The 16436-nt window shown below is 41.1% G+C and overlaps 1 protein-coding gene across 2 annotated transcripts; it reads right to left on the reverse strand.

The window, feature by feature from the left end:
* Nucleotides 1–792: 792 nt before the first annotated feature.
* SLC45A2 (solute carrier family 45 member 2) lies at nt 793–15720 on the reverse strand. Of its 2 annotated transcripts, none has more exons than XM_085326302.1 (7): nt 14947–15720; nt 13664–13840; nt 11243–11328; nt 6963–7106; nt 5755–5878; nt 4623–4828; nt 793–2122 (listed from the first exon to the last, which is right to left on the reverse strand). In XM_085326302.1, exons 1-7 carry the CDS (start codon nt 15503–15505, stop codon nt 1898–1900), a joined length of 1521 nt encoding a protein of 506 aa, XP_085182428.1. In that variant the 5' UTR covers nt 15506–15720; the 3' UTR covers nt 793–1897. The 2 variants fall into 2 exon arrangements, with proteins under 2 accessions (XP_085182428.1, XP_085182427.1); XM_085326301.1 differs by having other exon boundaries at nt 11006–11328.
* Between the last annotated feature and the right edge of the window lie 716 nt (nt 15721–16436).

Genomic DNA, 16436 nt, shown 5'->3' on the forward strand with positions numbered 1-16436 from the left:
GAGTTAACGATGGTAATGTTTGAATTGAGGTGTTTGTCCTGCACTTTTTTACTGTCTCTTATATGTCCTTGAGGCCCTTGTGCTCCAGCCCGTCTCAGCATCTACAAAGGGGCTTGAGCACAGTCCAGGGGCTCACTCTTGCAAGCTTTTCACATCAAGGGGTGTGACAAGAGAGGGACTAACAAGGAGCCACAAAATGAAAGAAGCCACATAACATGGCTTTTTCACAGGGAGGGAGGAAGGAGCTGTGGAATAGGTAAGGTCTGCCTTGTTTTGAGCGTACAAGGAGACACAATCATCAACATGGAAAAGCAGATGAGCCTTCCATGGGCTTGTTATAATTAGTAAGAGTTTACTCTAAGGGGGATCTCTTTTTTTCCTGAGAATAAATGACTCACCATACTCTTCAAAAACAAACAAAAAAAGAGGATGAAGTTGGTGCACCTGTGCAGAGACATCCTCATGCTCAAATTAACCATTTATATGTAGAGTTGCCTGTTTATGCAGAGCCACCCTACCCAACAGTTAGGATAACTGAACAGCCTTGATTACACATGTGCAACATTTCAGGAAACATCTGGCAACAATCCTTCTCTGTGTCACTGTTCATTAGTAATACTGTATTAGCAGATGACTACATGCAGCTTAGCACATAACATAGTAAATGGATTTGAAAATTTCCAGGATGGAGGATGCACAGAATGAATACAGAATTTCATTTTCACAAACACAGGATCTTTGAAATTCTGACAATATCATAAAAATAAGAATGAAGCTCCATATGCACTTAAATACAAATAATTTGACTTCAAGATTTACTGTATTGGTTAGAGGTACATCTGTACAACAATTCATAATAGTGCTTTGCAGAATAGAATTAAATTACAATATTCTATAGAGAGCAAAACACATTTCACTGAAAGCTAGACACATGCAGGAATATAGAGAAAACAGACACACTACATTAATTAAGGTAAATACTGTAATACCCAACATGAAGATTCGTGTGGCTTACAACCATTCATAAAATTCTTATTTTGGCCTAGATTATTCTGAAGTATTGAGGTCAAGTGGCCAGACTTTTCAAGAATGAAGAAACTGTAGCTGCTTCCTGTAGATGAATTGTTTAGGTGCCTAAACATGGATTTGCAGAGCATCTTTAGGCAGACTTTTATGACCAGCTCAGCTAGTGTTTTCCTTTCATTTATACATAAGCAGCAGGATACAGTATAAAATAATTGCTTTATTGTAATAGGTTATGCTTTTAAGCAGGAGCTTTCAATCCTCCTTAAACTCCAACCACCTCTCATACCCAAATCTGCTTCTGATAGTAGCTGGGCAGTAACTGATCCCATTTAACAATACTGCTAATCACAACATCAGAGCACTATGGCCTTTGRCACCTGTTTGATCCTCTTGCAGCTTTTGTCTACTAAAGGGAATAGCTCCATCTTAAAAGATAGTTTAAAAATACGATAAGCAACAGCCTTCATCCTAACTCTGTCCATTTTTACTTTTTCAATTTATCACATACTTCATTTATTAACTTCCACAAATYCCTAATAAGGAGTATCTTAACGACAACTCATATGGGGTATCAGGATACCATAGGAATACAAGCCTTAATGTGTAAAAGTGAATTAATACATTGGGGTTAGTATGAAGTAGGTAATAAAGCAGTCAAAATACAGAAGTTTTCAGTCTGAGGGCATTAGGCTGCCAGCTTCACCAAGAGTCTCCACTTTGTGGATAAGAAATGCTCTGGAATTGCAACCATTCCAAGGAGGTAAAAGAAGAGGACGTGCCAGCAATCTCAGTGTGGCAACAGCACCAGTGCTACTGAACCAGAAAGAAAACGCTCCCCGGCGGTGAATTTCTTCCAGCACTTCACACTGCTCTACCCCACATATCGAACGCAAAAAGCAACAAAGCAGCAGCCGACCAGTGCCACGGTAGATGCTGAAATCATAGTGACCACACTGCCGGCAACACTGACCAAGAGCCCAAGGCCCACGCCGAGAATGATCTGGGCCAGCTGGACCATGCAGGTGAGCGCAGCACAGTCAATACCCTTCCCTCGCCCRTGCTCCCTGGCTTGGTCTCCATCCGGCAGCTTCAGGTTCTGCAAAGAAACACAAAACAAAGCCCAGTGAAATACGAACGCTACTAACCGGCAGCTCTCGGCCAACGCTTACAGGCAGCGCTCCTGTCGTGACCCCCAGGTGCAGCAAGACAGGCCAACAGGTCTCTGTTTTCCGCCTTGGTTTCATTCTGCCAGCCCTCAGAGGTCGCACTCGGAGCCTTTACAAGCAACGATGACTGTCCAAGCTCCCCTCAAACTGTCCCCTTTCTCCCATCAACTATGTTTCCCTCTATCCTTTCTCTCAGAGGAAGAAAAGAAACTTGGTGAGAAAATATTACCTTTTCCTTGAAGTTTGGGTCTATTTGAACTCYGGCACAAGGAGAGAGTTTCACAGTACAGAATACCCCGTCAAGGATACTTTAGCTCCAACCCTCACATGCTTAAAGGAGAGCAGCAACGGATGTTGAGAAGAGTCATAACACACGCACATCCCACGCACATGAAGATCAGAACTGCTTGTCATGGAGCACTGTGCTCTGAAGTCATGCTTCAATGCTCAAAAAACACTTCAAAACTAACATCTTAACATAATGGTTTTATTGCTGGGAAAAAGACTTGAAAGCAATGCCCAGACTAGGATTCTACATTACAGAAATCCATTATCAACTACTGACATTTGAGTGATTTACATAGCAGAGCAACCGGCTTCATTTATCATAMATGAGCATCTACCCCGAGAAAGAATTATTCTGGTTTTGTTGTGAAATTATTTGATAGTTCACACCTTTACAGTTCCTGTTGCATAGGCTGTTGAGTGCGCTGTAATAGACAGAGCTTCCGTGCTCTATGGTAGGTGAGCTGCTGTCTCCTGATATCCAAATGCTCTGTCATTTGGATGCTTTTTGTTTTCCCCAAGACCTTATTACATTGCATTTGAGATGTTACTGCACAAAGTTCAAAAAGTATTGGAGAAAAACAGCTATTCTCTTCCAAATCCAGTACACAAAACTGAATTTGGATCCTAGGGAACACAAAGGAATCAAAAGGCCAGTACTTTAAAACCCAGCATGTGATTTTGGTAGAATGCATACTGGTGGAAAATACTCTTTGTCTACTTTATGTTCGGGAATAATATGGTCTAACAATGTCATTTCATCTGAGGTATTTCAAACTTTAAAGACAGTATTTTTAAAACTATTTTGAAGGGCTTTGCCCAGTGTCCTTATGTACCAGTAGATCTGAGTACAATTATGTGAATGTGCAAATAAATGCAATCTTGCACTTGATGCTTCCTCTTTATTTTTTCTATCTTGTCCATTATAGAAGGTTTGAGATAAACCTAATTTTGATAATATCACATCTAACATGAAATTCTATATCATGTTAAATGCAATGTACTTGCATTTRACTTTGCAAAGCAAGTACCACTAAAGGAGACTTTACATGACATGAAGATCCTGCTGTGCCCAGTAACATGACATAAGGGATGCAGGTTCTTCTAGATTTTCTTTGGAAGCAGGATTTCACACTGGGGAGGACCAAAAACCAACTCCGGACATTAGAGAAATGAGAACATGGCATGGTTACAAAACAGGAAACAGAAACATGTCTGAAAAGGGGTAAACATTTATTTTGAGGCATGAGGCCACAGGAAAGAAACTCCCTTCTGCCTGGTCAGGAGAAAAGCCCTTGATGGTCTCTTCGTGCCCTAGGCTGGGGTGGTTCTTACACACCCCTCTAAAGCATCTATCACTGGAGGCACAGGCACAAACCACAGAACTGAAACAACCAAATATTCTGTTCCAAGCTGGTAAATTTTCTTAAAAATGGCTATTCTCATATAAGAAACATATTCTTGTAGGCATCTAATTTAATACTAAACTACATAAAATTGTTTGCACTTGAGTTGCCTACTTTTATTAGCGAACAGTTTTTGTAACACTTTGTAGTCAATTAAAATTTTTGTCATCCTTTACAGGTTGGTTATTAACTCCAGGGACTCAAAAGTCAAGTCCTCCACTAATATGAACAGGTTAAGCCTCCCTGAACCCAAGTTTGGCAGGGTTACTCAGTCTGAGCCCCAGACCTCCCTTTTGCTTTTGAAAACAGAGACACGCATGCACACGGCTGCGTACGAAAACAGTGGTTTAGATTTGATCCCCAGGACAGCAGCCCTTTACCCCAGACTGGAGCCCTGTGGTCTGTGTATTGCTTGAACGCATCCTGGGATTGCCTTTGCTTCAACTGTGATGATAAATAGTCGTTTGTTTCAACACATCACTGAATTTGGAAAATTTGGAATGGGACCTTAGCAAAAAAGTAGTATATAGCTACAACCTAGCTTATAATGTTAATACGGCTAATTAAAGTCCTGAAGCACTCTCTGTCAGAAACTTTCTTTTCACAGCATCTGTGTCACCATAAATAGCTTGAAATTATTACTAAAATCTTTCTTCCAGTTCTATCAATTTTTCTCCCCAAACAGACCAAACAGAGCTTGCCAGATATAAATGWATTCTTCTGTAGGCCTTGAACTCACCTCTTCTTCCCTGTGATACTCTGCAATGAGGTGGAATGGCACTGTGTACAGCGTGCTGGACATGACACCGAAGAGGGAGCATAGAGCCAGAGTGGAATAGATGTTGGGAAATAAGCCAATTAATCCAGTGCCTAATCCAAAAAGTAGGTATCCTGTGAAATAGAGTCCCTTTAACCCTATATATGGCAGAAGGGCTTTCTGCAAGTCTGCAAAAAGAAAGGGAAAATGGTGATGAGACTTATAAGAGGTTTCCTTTTGTAAGATAAAAGGAAAGGAAAAATCTTATAGATTTTGGAAGTTGCTTCAAATAATTGTGAGTATAAACTTGCAGCAGAATACTTCTTCCTGACTTACCTCTCTAGAAAAACTCAGAATACTCTTATTCTGAGTTAAGCAAGTCCAGAGAAGAATTAGTTAACAGGTATTCTATAAGAACTGCCCTGGCTGGCAATTCACTGTTTGATTATAACACAAGCACCTACCAATAACCTCTCACAGAGCTGAGAAAGGTGCTACACAAATGCCTTTATTTAAGATCCAAAGGGAAAAGGATTTCCATCAAGCCTCTTTTAGATGCTCGGTTTATCCCCCCCAAATGCTACTAATCAGATTTTTTGGACAGCAAGTAATTTTTTTTAATCCTGAGTAAGAACTATGGTAAGATCTATCCGGGGAACTGGCCTAGCATGCTTACATGCAATTCTGCAGAGTAAGGATCATATTTTTGGCAAGAAATTCTACTGCATTGTGAAAAAGTTATTTTGTGAAGAAGCATTAGAGTGGCCTTCTGAGAACCTATAGCTACATGCTGCTATGTAAAGAGCATCTTAGAATGATGCTCATGGCATCCATTTCACCCTAGTATTTAACTTTAGGATGATTTTCAATGTTCAGAGTCAGTCCACACATAGAGCAATGCCTTACCCCCCAAATGACCCCACGTCATGAGGTCTGGTCAGGAATTGTTCACATTGAGAGACAAGTTTCTAACAATAATGAGAACGCACCATTTCTTTAAGTTTCAGTGTGAAAAAACAGTTAATTAGGGATCATTTTGTTCTTTTAAACAATGGCAAACACATTTAAACACTGTTTCAAAGTACAATGTTGGAGTACGTTCCAGAGTACTTACAAGAATAGAGCGACGAAAAAATTGCATTGATGCATAGTCCCCAACATCCAACTTCTACTCCTCTTTCATAGGCAAGGTAAAGCGTGGAGTTACGAGGTGCGTAGGGACTACCCTGGTATACAACCTGAAAGAGACCACAGAGATCAAGAAGGCAAGAATGTGCTGCATGTATATAATATCTTCTTACTGGGGCTACACGGCACCCCAACACAGGCTCTCATCCTTGGGCCATTCTTCTTCCTCCACACCTCCTTTCTTGTCTTAGCCTCTCTCTCTCATTTTTTCTTTTTTTCAAATCTTTTTTGTTTTGTTCTGTTTTCTCTTCCAGGCTTACCCACATACACTCATTTTTCTACTCAGTCTCTCTGGGAGTCATTTTCTTATTCAGTTTCTTATCCAGGCAAACATTTTTTTTTCTTTAAAGTTGTTCATATACACTGCAGGAAACAAAAATTCCCTCTCACCTAGAGAGAAAAGAAAAAGGCAAGGAAATATGTGATAATGTGTGGAAACCACAGAAAAGAGGAAGTGGCAGTGACAGGATTGGTGCTGGAGGGAAGGAAGCAGACAGGATCGGATAGGGGAGCATCACTGAGAAAAGACACAGAGTCTCACTGCCTGTGAACAGCCAAGTAGAGGGAGGACTTGAGTATCGTGAAGGCAAGTTACTGGCAGAAGGGACTCATCCAGGGAAGGGTTTAAACAGATACGGCAGGGACAGTCAAACTGATCAAGGGGACGAGAGCCTCGGGCTGCAGATCCAAGCAGTTCGACGAACGCAAAGAGCTGCAGAGGCCGGCGAGGCTGCCACGCTTCCGCCTTCAGACGGACGGCCTCGCTCGGGCAGGCGGTGCTGGGCAGCGGGCAGCAGGGCTGAGCAACATCTGTGCTTCTTCAGTCGGGAAACCTGCCCGTCTCTGAAGCCAGAACGGAGGACAGATGTGTTTGGAGCGGCTCTGAGAGCTTCATTCTGAGCCGTGAAATAGGTACGAGTACCCTTATAAACGCAGAAAGCCTGATGCCCAACAGAGTCCTGAGAGCAATCAGCTAGTTTACAGAACGCTTGTTTGGGCGCTCCAGATACAACCGGCTCTGACATCACTGTTATTTCTTCAACTTTATAACATATTCTCTCTTTTTCTTTTTTTTTTCCTACGGAGCATGAAATGCTACACGTAAAGAAAAGCAAAAGGATTTTATATTTTTACCTGTCCCACGAAATCTGTGAAGAAGAGCATGTTGGACAGGAAAGCCATCCATCCGAAGAGGTGGCTCACGCACAGATTGCGGTAGTGGGATGGCATGCTTAAAAGTGTCTTCAAGAGCGATTTAAGGGTCATCTGCTGCTGAGTCTAAACACAAATATTTAACACTAGTTAACAATAAACTACTTAACAATAATACTATATTACTGCCCCAATGGCTAATAAAATAGCTCACAACAAATRGAGAAAGCCTCACCATCTTTTAAATGCCAGAATTCCTAAGTTTTCTATTTGTTTTTGCTAGAAAGGATTGCTTGGGTGTACTGAAAGCCCTTCCACATATTTTCTATTTGTCAGAGCCAATTCCTAATAAAGTCATCTGAAAGATTCACAGAGACATTGGGAGAGTTGGAGTACATCATTAAGGATAAAAACAKTTCCTGCTGTTACAAACAATCAGTAGGATTATTATTTACTTGTAGATTCAAGTGAAAATTTTCTGACAAAATAGATTCTCAGAGGAAAATTGGAGTTTCAAAACAAAAAAAAAWTCTTCATGAAGACAATCAGCTTTCCACTGAAAATTTAAAGCTACCATGGGGGGTGGGCGGGGGAGGAAAAAAAGTTAAATCAAAATATTTTCTGCGAATTAAGAATACTGCAGTTCTGAGACCTTGCTCCATTCCCTTTAGTGTGTTAAGCACCCTGGAAAACTTCACCTCTTCTGCTGCATCTTTACCATGCGATACATTACACACCATCTACTCCCCATTAAGCAGGGAGAGACTGATACATCCCGGGAGATGCAGCACCATCCAGAATCCTAGTGCCCAGAGGATGCAAGTCCCAGCACCCGAACACCTCGTCCCATGGGAGAAAAGAGTCAGTTCAAAATCACAACATTACAGGTACTGGTCAACAAAATTTTCCCGATGGAAAAATAAAGTTTCTTACTATCTTCAATACCCCATTTTATCTCCTTCCTCCTCGGTCTCAGCCCTAGACCCAAAGACTCTCTCCCATTCATCATCTCATTTGTATATTAAGTACGATGAGCTTGCATTTTTAATACAGTAGGTGTGCTGTCACACATTCATGACTTACAAATATTGCTACTTTAAAGCTCCTGCATGATTCTTTGCTTTTAAAGAAAAAACATTTTGTTGTTCTGTCTATGAGTGATGGAACATTTCCAGTTTTTTCTAGTAATGTTTAGAGTCAACAGTGTTGGGAGAGTTGGTAAGGGGAGTTATACAGTCATTAGATGTGGAAGAACCAAAAAAGTTATGTTCATTACTGGAAAGCAGAATTTTATCTTAAATTTGCTGTAAGCCGATGAAAATTTTTCCCATCTTTGATGCTCAAGTTACTTTTCACAGTTCTGCTGTCCTTTGAACTAGGTTATGCTGCTAGCTGTTCTATGAATAATCACGACGTAAAAGGTTGGAAAATACTTTGCTCCAGTGAGAGGTTTTTAATCCTCATAGGAATGTCAAAATTCAAGTTGCTGACTTTTACCTTGAGCTGCATATTGTCAAAATCCCTTGGAATTTGTTTTGGCATCACTGTCACTTTTATCTGCATTTTAAATAAGGTAAGCTTTCTATTGTACTATCGTAATAAAAAACAAAACATGTTGACTCATAAGTCAAACTTAACTCATTATTTCAAGGATACTATTGTTTGAGCTGGCATATATAACTTGTTCAACTCTTACACATAGTTCTTTAAAACAGCCTTTCCAATCAAAGGGTCAGGTAATTACAGAGGACACTATTGTAAYAATCACAAATCACAAATGATCACTTGAGAACCAGCCAGAAATAGTTGTTTTCTATTCAGATATTTTCAAAAGTGGAAATGGAAACACAAATGTTTAATGCATACATTCAATATATACCAACACACAAATCCTGCACTAAGATTTTTAAATGAAGAGCTGAAGTTTGGCTCAGGCCTCTGTTTAAGTGACTTACCCTTCAATAGCCCAGAGTACCCAACCATTTTCTCTATAAAATCAGTATAACTCAAGGCCTAAGGAAGCCTCATAGGGATACATGGGAATCAATATGACTTATATTTTATGGCAGCAGGTCCTGAGTAATTTGTCACTAAATTAAAGAACAAAAATGGAATCATTTTGGATGTCTATTCCTACTGTAACAAGTCAAATCTCATTAAATAACTACAGGGACTATTAGCATGCAAGAGCACAGTCCTTAATTCAAAAGAAATAGGACCCTAATGCCTGCAGCAAAAAARGAGACACAGAAAAGCAGGAAATCAAACCATTTTTTTTTCAAGGAAGCAATTACAGTAATAAACAAACTCAGAAAACATGTGCCACACGAGACAGGCCGTTCCTGCAGTGAGAGAGTGTCTAGAATTTATAGCAGCCCGGGCACATCAGAGAAACACTAGCTGGGTCAAAGCACTCGGCCTCGGACGGGCCGTTCACCGCCTGGGCGGCGGGACGAGCCAGAGCAGAGGGGACAGCAAAGCTTTACTGGGGGTGTCAGAAGCCCCGCAATCAGTGGGATCAGTTCTTGCAAAGGAACGAGTTCACCCCGTTGCATAGCCTGCCCCCCTTGTTTTCGCTGGAGCGGCTCTTTCTTCCTAGCGCATCTTCCTTCACCTCAGAGCCTGCGCAGGTCAAACAGTGCCACGGCATTCAGCACCTCCGGCAATCCTAAGGCTGCTCGGGGCGMACAGCGCTGGCGAGGGGGGCTGCCTGCTGTGGCTGGCCCCAGCCGGGGAAGGGCAGGGAGCGCTGCGGAGCGCCGGCGGTGTTCTGCTGGCTGCTGGCAGCGATACTGCTTTGCTGCCTGCTCCCTGTTGGGTTTGTCTGGCCGTCTCATCAGGCAGCGTTTACCTTTTATTCCACCTTTGTGTAGTACCTGGTGTAATGATATTGTCATTTTGGTTAGGAATACTAAGTGCTACTAGAATGGAAATGATAAAGAGTAAAAGATAATAAATCYCTTTTGTTCTTAGCTTAAACATGGATTTAGGTTTCTAACTTTTAACCATCTGCAAATTCTCAGTATTTTTTTAGCTGATGTCCCAAGACTTATTTYGGGGATAGATGTCCATAATGCTAAGAGATCAAAAGTGAATTTAAAACAAAGGACAACTGTTTTGTTACTTACTGTTATACCAGGAACCAAACGTGYATTACTAGCTTTTGCTTACCTAGGATACCATGAAAGTGCAGTCAGGATTCCTAGCACTGCAAACCATCAACAAAACAATAAAAACTATTATCTGTTCCTAAGACTATTCTCAAAATGTGATCTCTAGGTATTTTTCAGGCAGATTCACCTTTTCCTTGTTGCCTTAGATTGAAGTAACATCTTGTGAAAATGCAGCATGAATAAAATGCCAGTGATGATTTGCAAGTACTCACTACTCCCTTCCACCCCCCAAAGTGGTTCTCCCAAAGACACAACTACAACATCTTAATAGAAAACCAAAGCTTTGGAAGGGAGGCAGTGTTGCTGCAAAGCTGAACAGCAGTTTTAGCTGAATTAGTGTTGCCAACAGGTACTTGCTGAAATGCTGAGCAGCAGCGTTCCTGGAACATTTATCGGCGTAGGGAACACTTCATATATACTATATGTGTAGGTGCTGTTAACTTTAATGGAAGCTACAGATTTAAATCAAAGATTAATGATATCTAGCTATTGTACATAATATGTTTTGAGTTCTACAGTGATTAAAGGACAAATTATATCCTCTTGAGGAAACATGCATGAGGAGTTTCTGCTGTGGGTCAGTACAGAGCAGAAACTCCAATCTGGTTCTCTCTCATCCCTGCAAAATGTTCAAAATCTGCACGACCAGTCTGTCTCTGTCTCTTCTGTTGAAATTGCTGTATAAATACAAAATAGAAAGGAGGCCAAGGAGAGGCTGACTCATCTTGGTGGAGGATTTTTTTCTGAGATAGGGTTCCATTTCAAACAGTCAGCAGTAGGTAATTAAAAAAGGGTAATTGATGGTCTCCAAGCTTGAAATGATATGGGTTACAAAACCACCTCTGCACTTACTTCTGTATGGGATGGACCAGAGGATTTCCTTGGTTTAGGTGCAGYCTTTATTTCAGTACACGCCGATTTTAAGCAACCATTCTTAATTTCCTGTATGGAGTTATACTGACAAGGTTCATCCACTTCCAACAAGAACTTGGTCTCTTCACTGTCATATCTGAGAGGGACTTCAGGGATACTGCACAAGTGTACAGTAAGGCAGACTAGGAAAACTAAGGCTGCGAAGAAGAACATCACCTGGAATTCCGATATCAAGTGATGTCCCAGTATAGTCTGACTCCAGTCCATAGCACCTGTCAGGTAACCTAGGGCTCCTCCTAAACCTACAGGGAAAAAGAAAAAAGAAAAAGAAAAAGAAAAGCAGGGAAGACAAAACTAAATTATTGGCAATTTTAAAATAAATGAACAATACATGATATGCTCAACATGATCTCTAGAAATGACTGAATAATTGCCCTTCAGATATCAATAAATGTGGGAAGAAGAACACTGAGCTAATCACACATGTGAACAATTACCAAATGTGTCCTGAAAAACCTCTCCAGTTCCGGTGGACAAAGCTCTCCATGAAATGGCTGAGCATATAGCAACACGGCTCTCTACYCCTTTTGTAGCAAATATTCTCTGAGTCTTATTCAGAAACATTTCTCTGAGGCTTTCTTCTCTCTGAAACAATGCCTAATACAAAACAAAACTCCACAGCCATTTGTTTCTAGTGTGCCATAAATATAAAAGATTTCACAGAACAGACTAAATAGAATTTTTGTATTATATCAAGGCTATCTGTACTTTAACCTTGTAAAACATATTTTATACAGATGAGCACAAACAGAAATACTGCCTCCATGTGAAATTTTCAAAAAGAAAACAAAATCAAAAACATTTCTTTGTAATCATCACAATCCAAGTACCTTATCTCTAGAAAAAGGAAAAAAAAAGAACACATACAAATGTGAATTTCGTTTTACTTGTTTTCATCATCTCAGGAAACAAAAATCAGAGTAAAAAAAAGAGAATACTATCTTGTCTCTTGAAGTCAGTAAAATTAGAATTCAGCTTTTTTTAATACAGTTTCTTTTTTTGTTATTAGTGCACGCTGTTTCAGTAACACAGGAAAATGTGCATCATGTACAGCACAGAGCTTTGGTCCCGGAAGCAGCTTTGTACGGTCCTGACATCTTGATAACCAGGTGATTCTGAACGGTGTGAAATGTCAACCAGCACGGAAGCATCTAAAGGAATGGCAAGTATTTCTACTCTTCTGCCTAGGAGAACTGAGACAGGGTATGGCAGAACCAGTCTGCCGAACAAAAAAGAAATGGAGGTAAAAGGACCTACCTCTGCTTGACCTAGTAACCATGTGATTGTACTTTCATTCTGCGATTTCTGTACTTCCTTCCCTTTTGGGTCTGATTAYGGCCTTCCTTCACCGTGTCCCACTGAACTGTAGAGGGGCTCTATCCTGGCTCGTTCTACTGAGCTTCAGAGGGACTGCATCTGTGCTTGTTCTAACGAAAAGCAACTAAGCTGGTAGTTATCTTCTTGAAGAAATACAACACTAAATTTTTGCACAGTGGTCAAAGTTTTATATTTGAGATCTTTATATACTCTTTTGACTAAAAGTTATGATACTGGAATGCGCAGTTGGAGTGTTGTACATCAGATACATGCAGCATCTCTTCTCAGTGATCATAAGTCCTTARCTGCAAAATATTTGGCTTCATGTTTGGACCTTAAAAGTGATGAGCAAAATCTTGGGGATATTTAGTGTAAAAAGAAGGAACTAAACTGGGAGCCAAAATAACTCAGTATCTGAAACAGAAGCTAGAGAAGAAAGGCAAAAAGAAGGATACTTCCTGTGTCTACTCTGGATAGTACAAGGAGCAATGAATCTAAGTTGTAGGGAATAGATATGAAGGTTAGATTTAAGGGAAAACTGCCTTACAGTAAGGCCAGTGAAGTGCAGCAATAGCTTGCCTTATAGGGGCTAGAGAATCTCTATCGCGGGAGGATTTTAAGAAAAGAGCAATTAACTATCAGGAAGGGTTTAGAAGGTGCTGGACCACGTAACTGCAACATTTCAAAACATGTTTAAATGCCATGAAATGAAACAAGGGCCTGGACTGAACTCAATGTTGTTCTTTGAAAGTTATGAAGCTATGAATTTTACACAGGGTCTCTATCTTTATACAAGAAGCTAGTATATATTGAAGCATTGCTGACAAATGCAAACCAACCATACAACTTTGKGTATCGCTTGCTCTGTGTCATATACTGAGCCAAAATGTTGTTTATTTTTAACCTTCTGTGGCAAGGAAACAAGTTGCATTCCTTAATTTTTGCTTCACCAAAAAGTTTTTTAAAAAATCAGAACAAAGTAAATACACACCACTTTGTTTTCTAAAACAATTAATTGCTCTTAATTTAACCACGGGTATGTTGCTGTAAATATTTAGCCTTCTGCAGCAGAACYGCTGTAGCAGCAATCACAAGTTGCTGTTCTTTGGAGTAGTAAAAACCCAGCAACAAAAGACTCGTGACTGAACGCAGGATCAGATGATCAGTTCATTGAAGATTAGAAACACAGTCAGAATAAAATCCATGCAATTGCCTTCCCCTCCCTCCACAGGTAGGGAGGAAAAGAAGGGATCCGAGTACCTGTAAGGAGGGCATGGTAATGCAGACCCTTCTCTTTTTCCTGATGAGAGCAGACATCAAATAAATACGCTTTGATTGGGCCATCAATAAAGTCAGCTGCAAAGTCAAAAAGCACTACTCCGACCATGGTAGTGACTATTGCCCATGTCTGCCGCTTGTCTCTCTCAGTGATGAAAGCTACAAAAAGAAAAAAAAAAAAAAATTCTGACAACTTTCACTTGCTTTACAAGTATTTTTCTGTATACAACAGTGCCATGTTGGTCAAAAATCAATTTTTATCCTTTTTGGTACTTCCAAATAAAAACATTTCTCAGTTCTCTATGGGAGAGCAGTGACACAAGAGCTGTATCCACCTGTGCCAGCTGACATCCGAGAAGAAGCACAGCTGAGTTTGTGCAGGGCTGAGACTTACTGCCCTGGGTCAGCACAAGCTCCAGGTACTCCAAGCTCCACAGTCAAGAGCATCACTAAGTTTTCTTTTTTTTTCCTTTATACATGCATTGCATGCTCTAGTAGCCTCAATCACATTTTGTATTGCTTTTTTTATTTCACATTATTTATCCCATCCTTCCACTGTTTCAGATGATCACAAACTAACTATGACATCTCTTTTTTGGGCACATGAATGCCAGTATATACATCAATGATACCCAGGAACAGAGGATAAATCAATCTATAAAGACACACTCCTCCCCACACTGACAAATCACAATGACAACATCAAGACTGAGAAAGTTGCAACTGAAATACCAACAGCATCTAGGGATGTCAATCCTATTTGATTTTGCACATTCCTATTGCAACAGCTTCCAAAAAGCTGTTGATTTCTCTTATTCACAAACACAACACGTCCCTGAGTCAAGTCAGTGCTGCAATAATTACAGGTATATATTTTGAATGCCAACACATCTCARATAGGGATTAATACATATTCAGTTTGGATGTGTACTGCATTATACAAGCAACATCTACTGTTAAATTTAGTATGACGTATTTTAGTTCTTAAAACCCTCTGGGYGCAAGCAGCACTTGGCTTTTACAAACTGGTGAGCAATCACATCAACATACAGTACATAGTAATCGCATGGACAAACTACAGAACAGTCAGTATGTAACAGGCAGTATCAGGATTGAGCTGGTATAAAGATCGTACTTTTCCTCAACTCCTCCGAAGCAGCTGAGTAATGCAATACTCAATTTTAAGAGGGAAAAATCTGAATCTTTGGGATTGAAAAGGCTAGCATGAGTTTACTTTGTCAGCACAGCACACGCCCCTCACTCACCTGAGATCATCACGTCCCCATTGAGGTACAAAGCCATGCCTAACAGCATTATGATGCCCAGACCCAGAATGTAAGGTCGCCTCCTGCCCCAGCTAGATGAGCAGTGATCACTGGCTGAACCTACCACGGGCTGCAGTACGAAGCCCAGGATAGGGCTGATGAGCCACACCAGGCTGTAGAGGTTCTTGGGCAGCCCTACAGTGAGCAGCACCGGCGTGACGAAGGCGGCCTCCACGGCGTAGCAGAACTCCCGGCCAAACATTGCCATGCTGTGCATGACCAGCCTTCCTGTCCCTTGTTTGCCTGGCTCCACTGTTCCAGTCCTTGCCACAGACTGCAGCATAGCCTCCTCCTCCCTGCTGTTGTCCATGTCAGCCTTGGCCACCTCAGAAGGGGGTAGAGGAGCCCCATAGAAACTCTCTTTTGTTAAGGTCATCGCTCTGGCTAAGTCCAACACGTCGGCCGCTGGCGGGGAAGTCAGCGCTGCCTGCTCCGGCTGACATGGAGCCCAGATCATATGCCCGGGGAAGTCGGTCCGCGCTGGGGGAGGGACTCGCATACTTTCATGGCTCTGCGATCACAAGTTATGAAAGGAAGGGGGCGGGGAAGCATGTGTTAGCATTCGCCGATCTGCCCTCGTGGGTGTCCGCACAGCTCCCAGCCATAACTAGATGATGATTGTTAAAGTGGGGAACAGGCACATACGGGGTACCGCCACATCACACGGGTGAGGCGCAGGACTAGCCGGACACAAGCTGTTCTGCTGGTTTCTGTAAGACAACGACGATACCCAGAACCTAGAGCCCTTTCTCCATCCAGCGAGCAGCCTGAGCACAACACAGCATCCCAATTTCCTGGTGATTAGAAGGGTGGCTGGGGGGGGGGAATCTATATTCATATGTTCAGCAAAGGATTTCAATGCACTTTAGAAAGATAAGCAAATTATCTTACCCTGAAGKGTAAGTGACCTTACCCTATCTACTACCCTGCAGTGTTAGTGACAGATAAAAAAGCTTGACAGAAGTCTGTCAAAAGGCAACTGTTGAATATTTCTGTGTTGGTTGTGTGCCACCCTCAATGCAACTGATTATTTTCTTTGTTTCTGAAAAAAAAAAAAGCGGATCATCTAATTTTTTTTTTTAATAGTCTTACCTGCCACAGAAGTAGTAGTATTTTTGGCAAGAGAACTGGAGGATTCAACAGAAATCTGTAGTGACATACCAAAACCAYAGAGTCACTCAGCCACCAGAGTGAGGCAGCTAATCCAATCTATACTGAAGTTAACAGGACTTTTCAAATTGGCCTCAATGGTGTTGGGTCAAAACCGAGACGCACTGTAGATTACACTTGACAATGCTGATTGTCCTCTGATGTAACCAGATACATCTGAGATAGAGAAAATTCTCAAATTTTATTGCAAAGGTACATAATATTCAGTAATTCATTAGAGTTGTTACCAGCTGGAAACTTAAATGTCTTTTGCTATTTTT

This window comes from Rhea americana, unplaced genomic scaffold (genome assembly GCF_003343005.1).
Source record: "Rhea americana isolate MKP2758 unplaced genomic scaffold, rheAme1 scaffold_13, whole genome shotgun sequence".
Lineage (NCBI taxonomy): Eukaryota > Metazoa > Chordata > Aves > Rheiformes > Rheidae > Rhea > Rhea americana.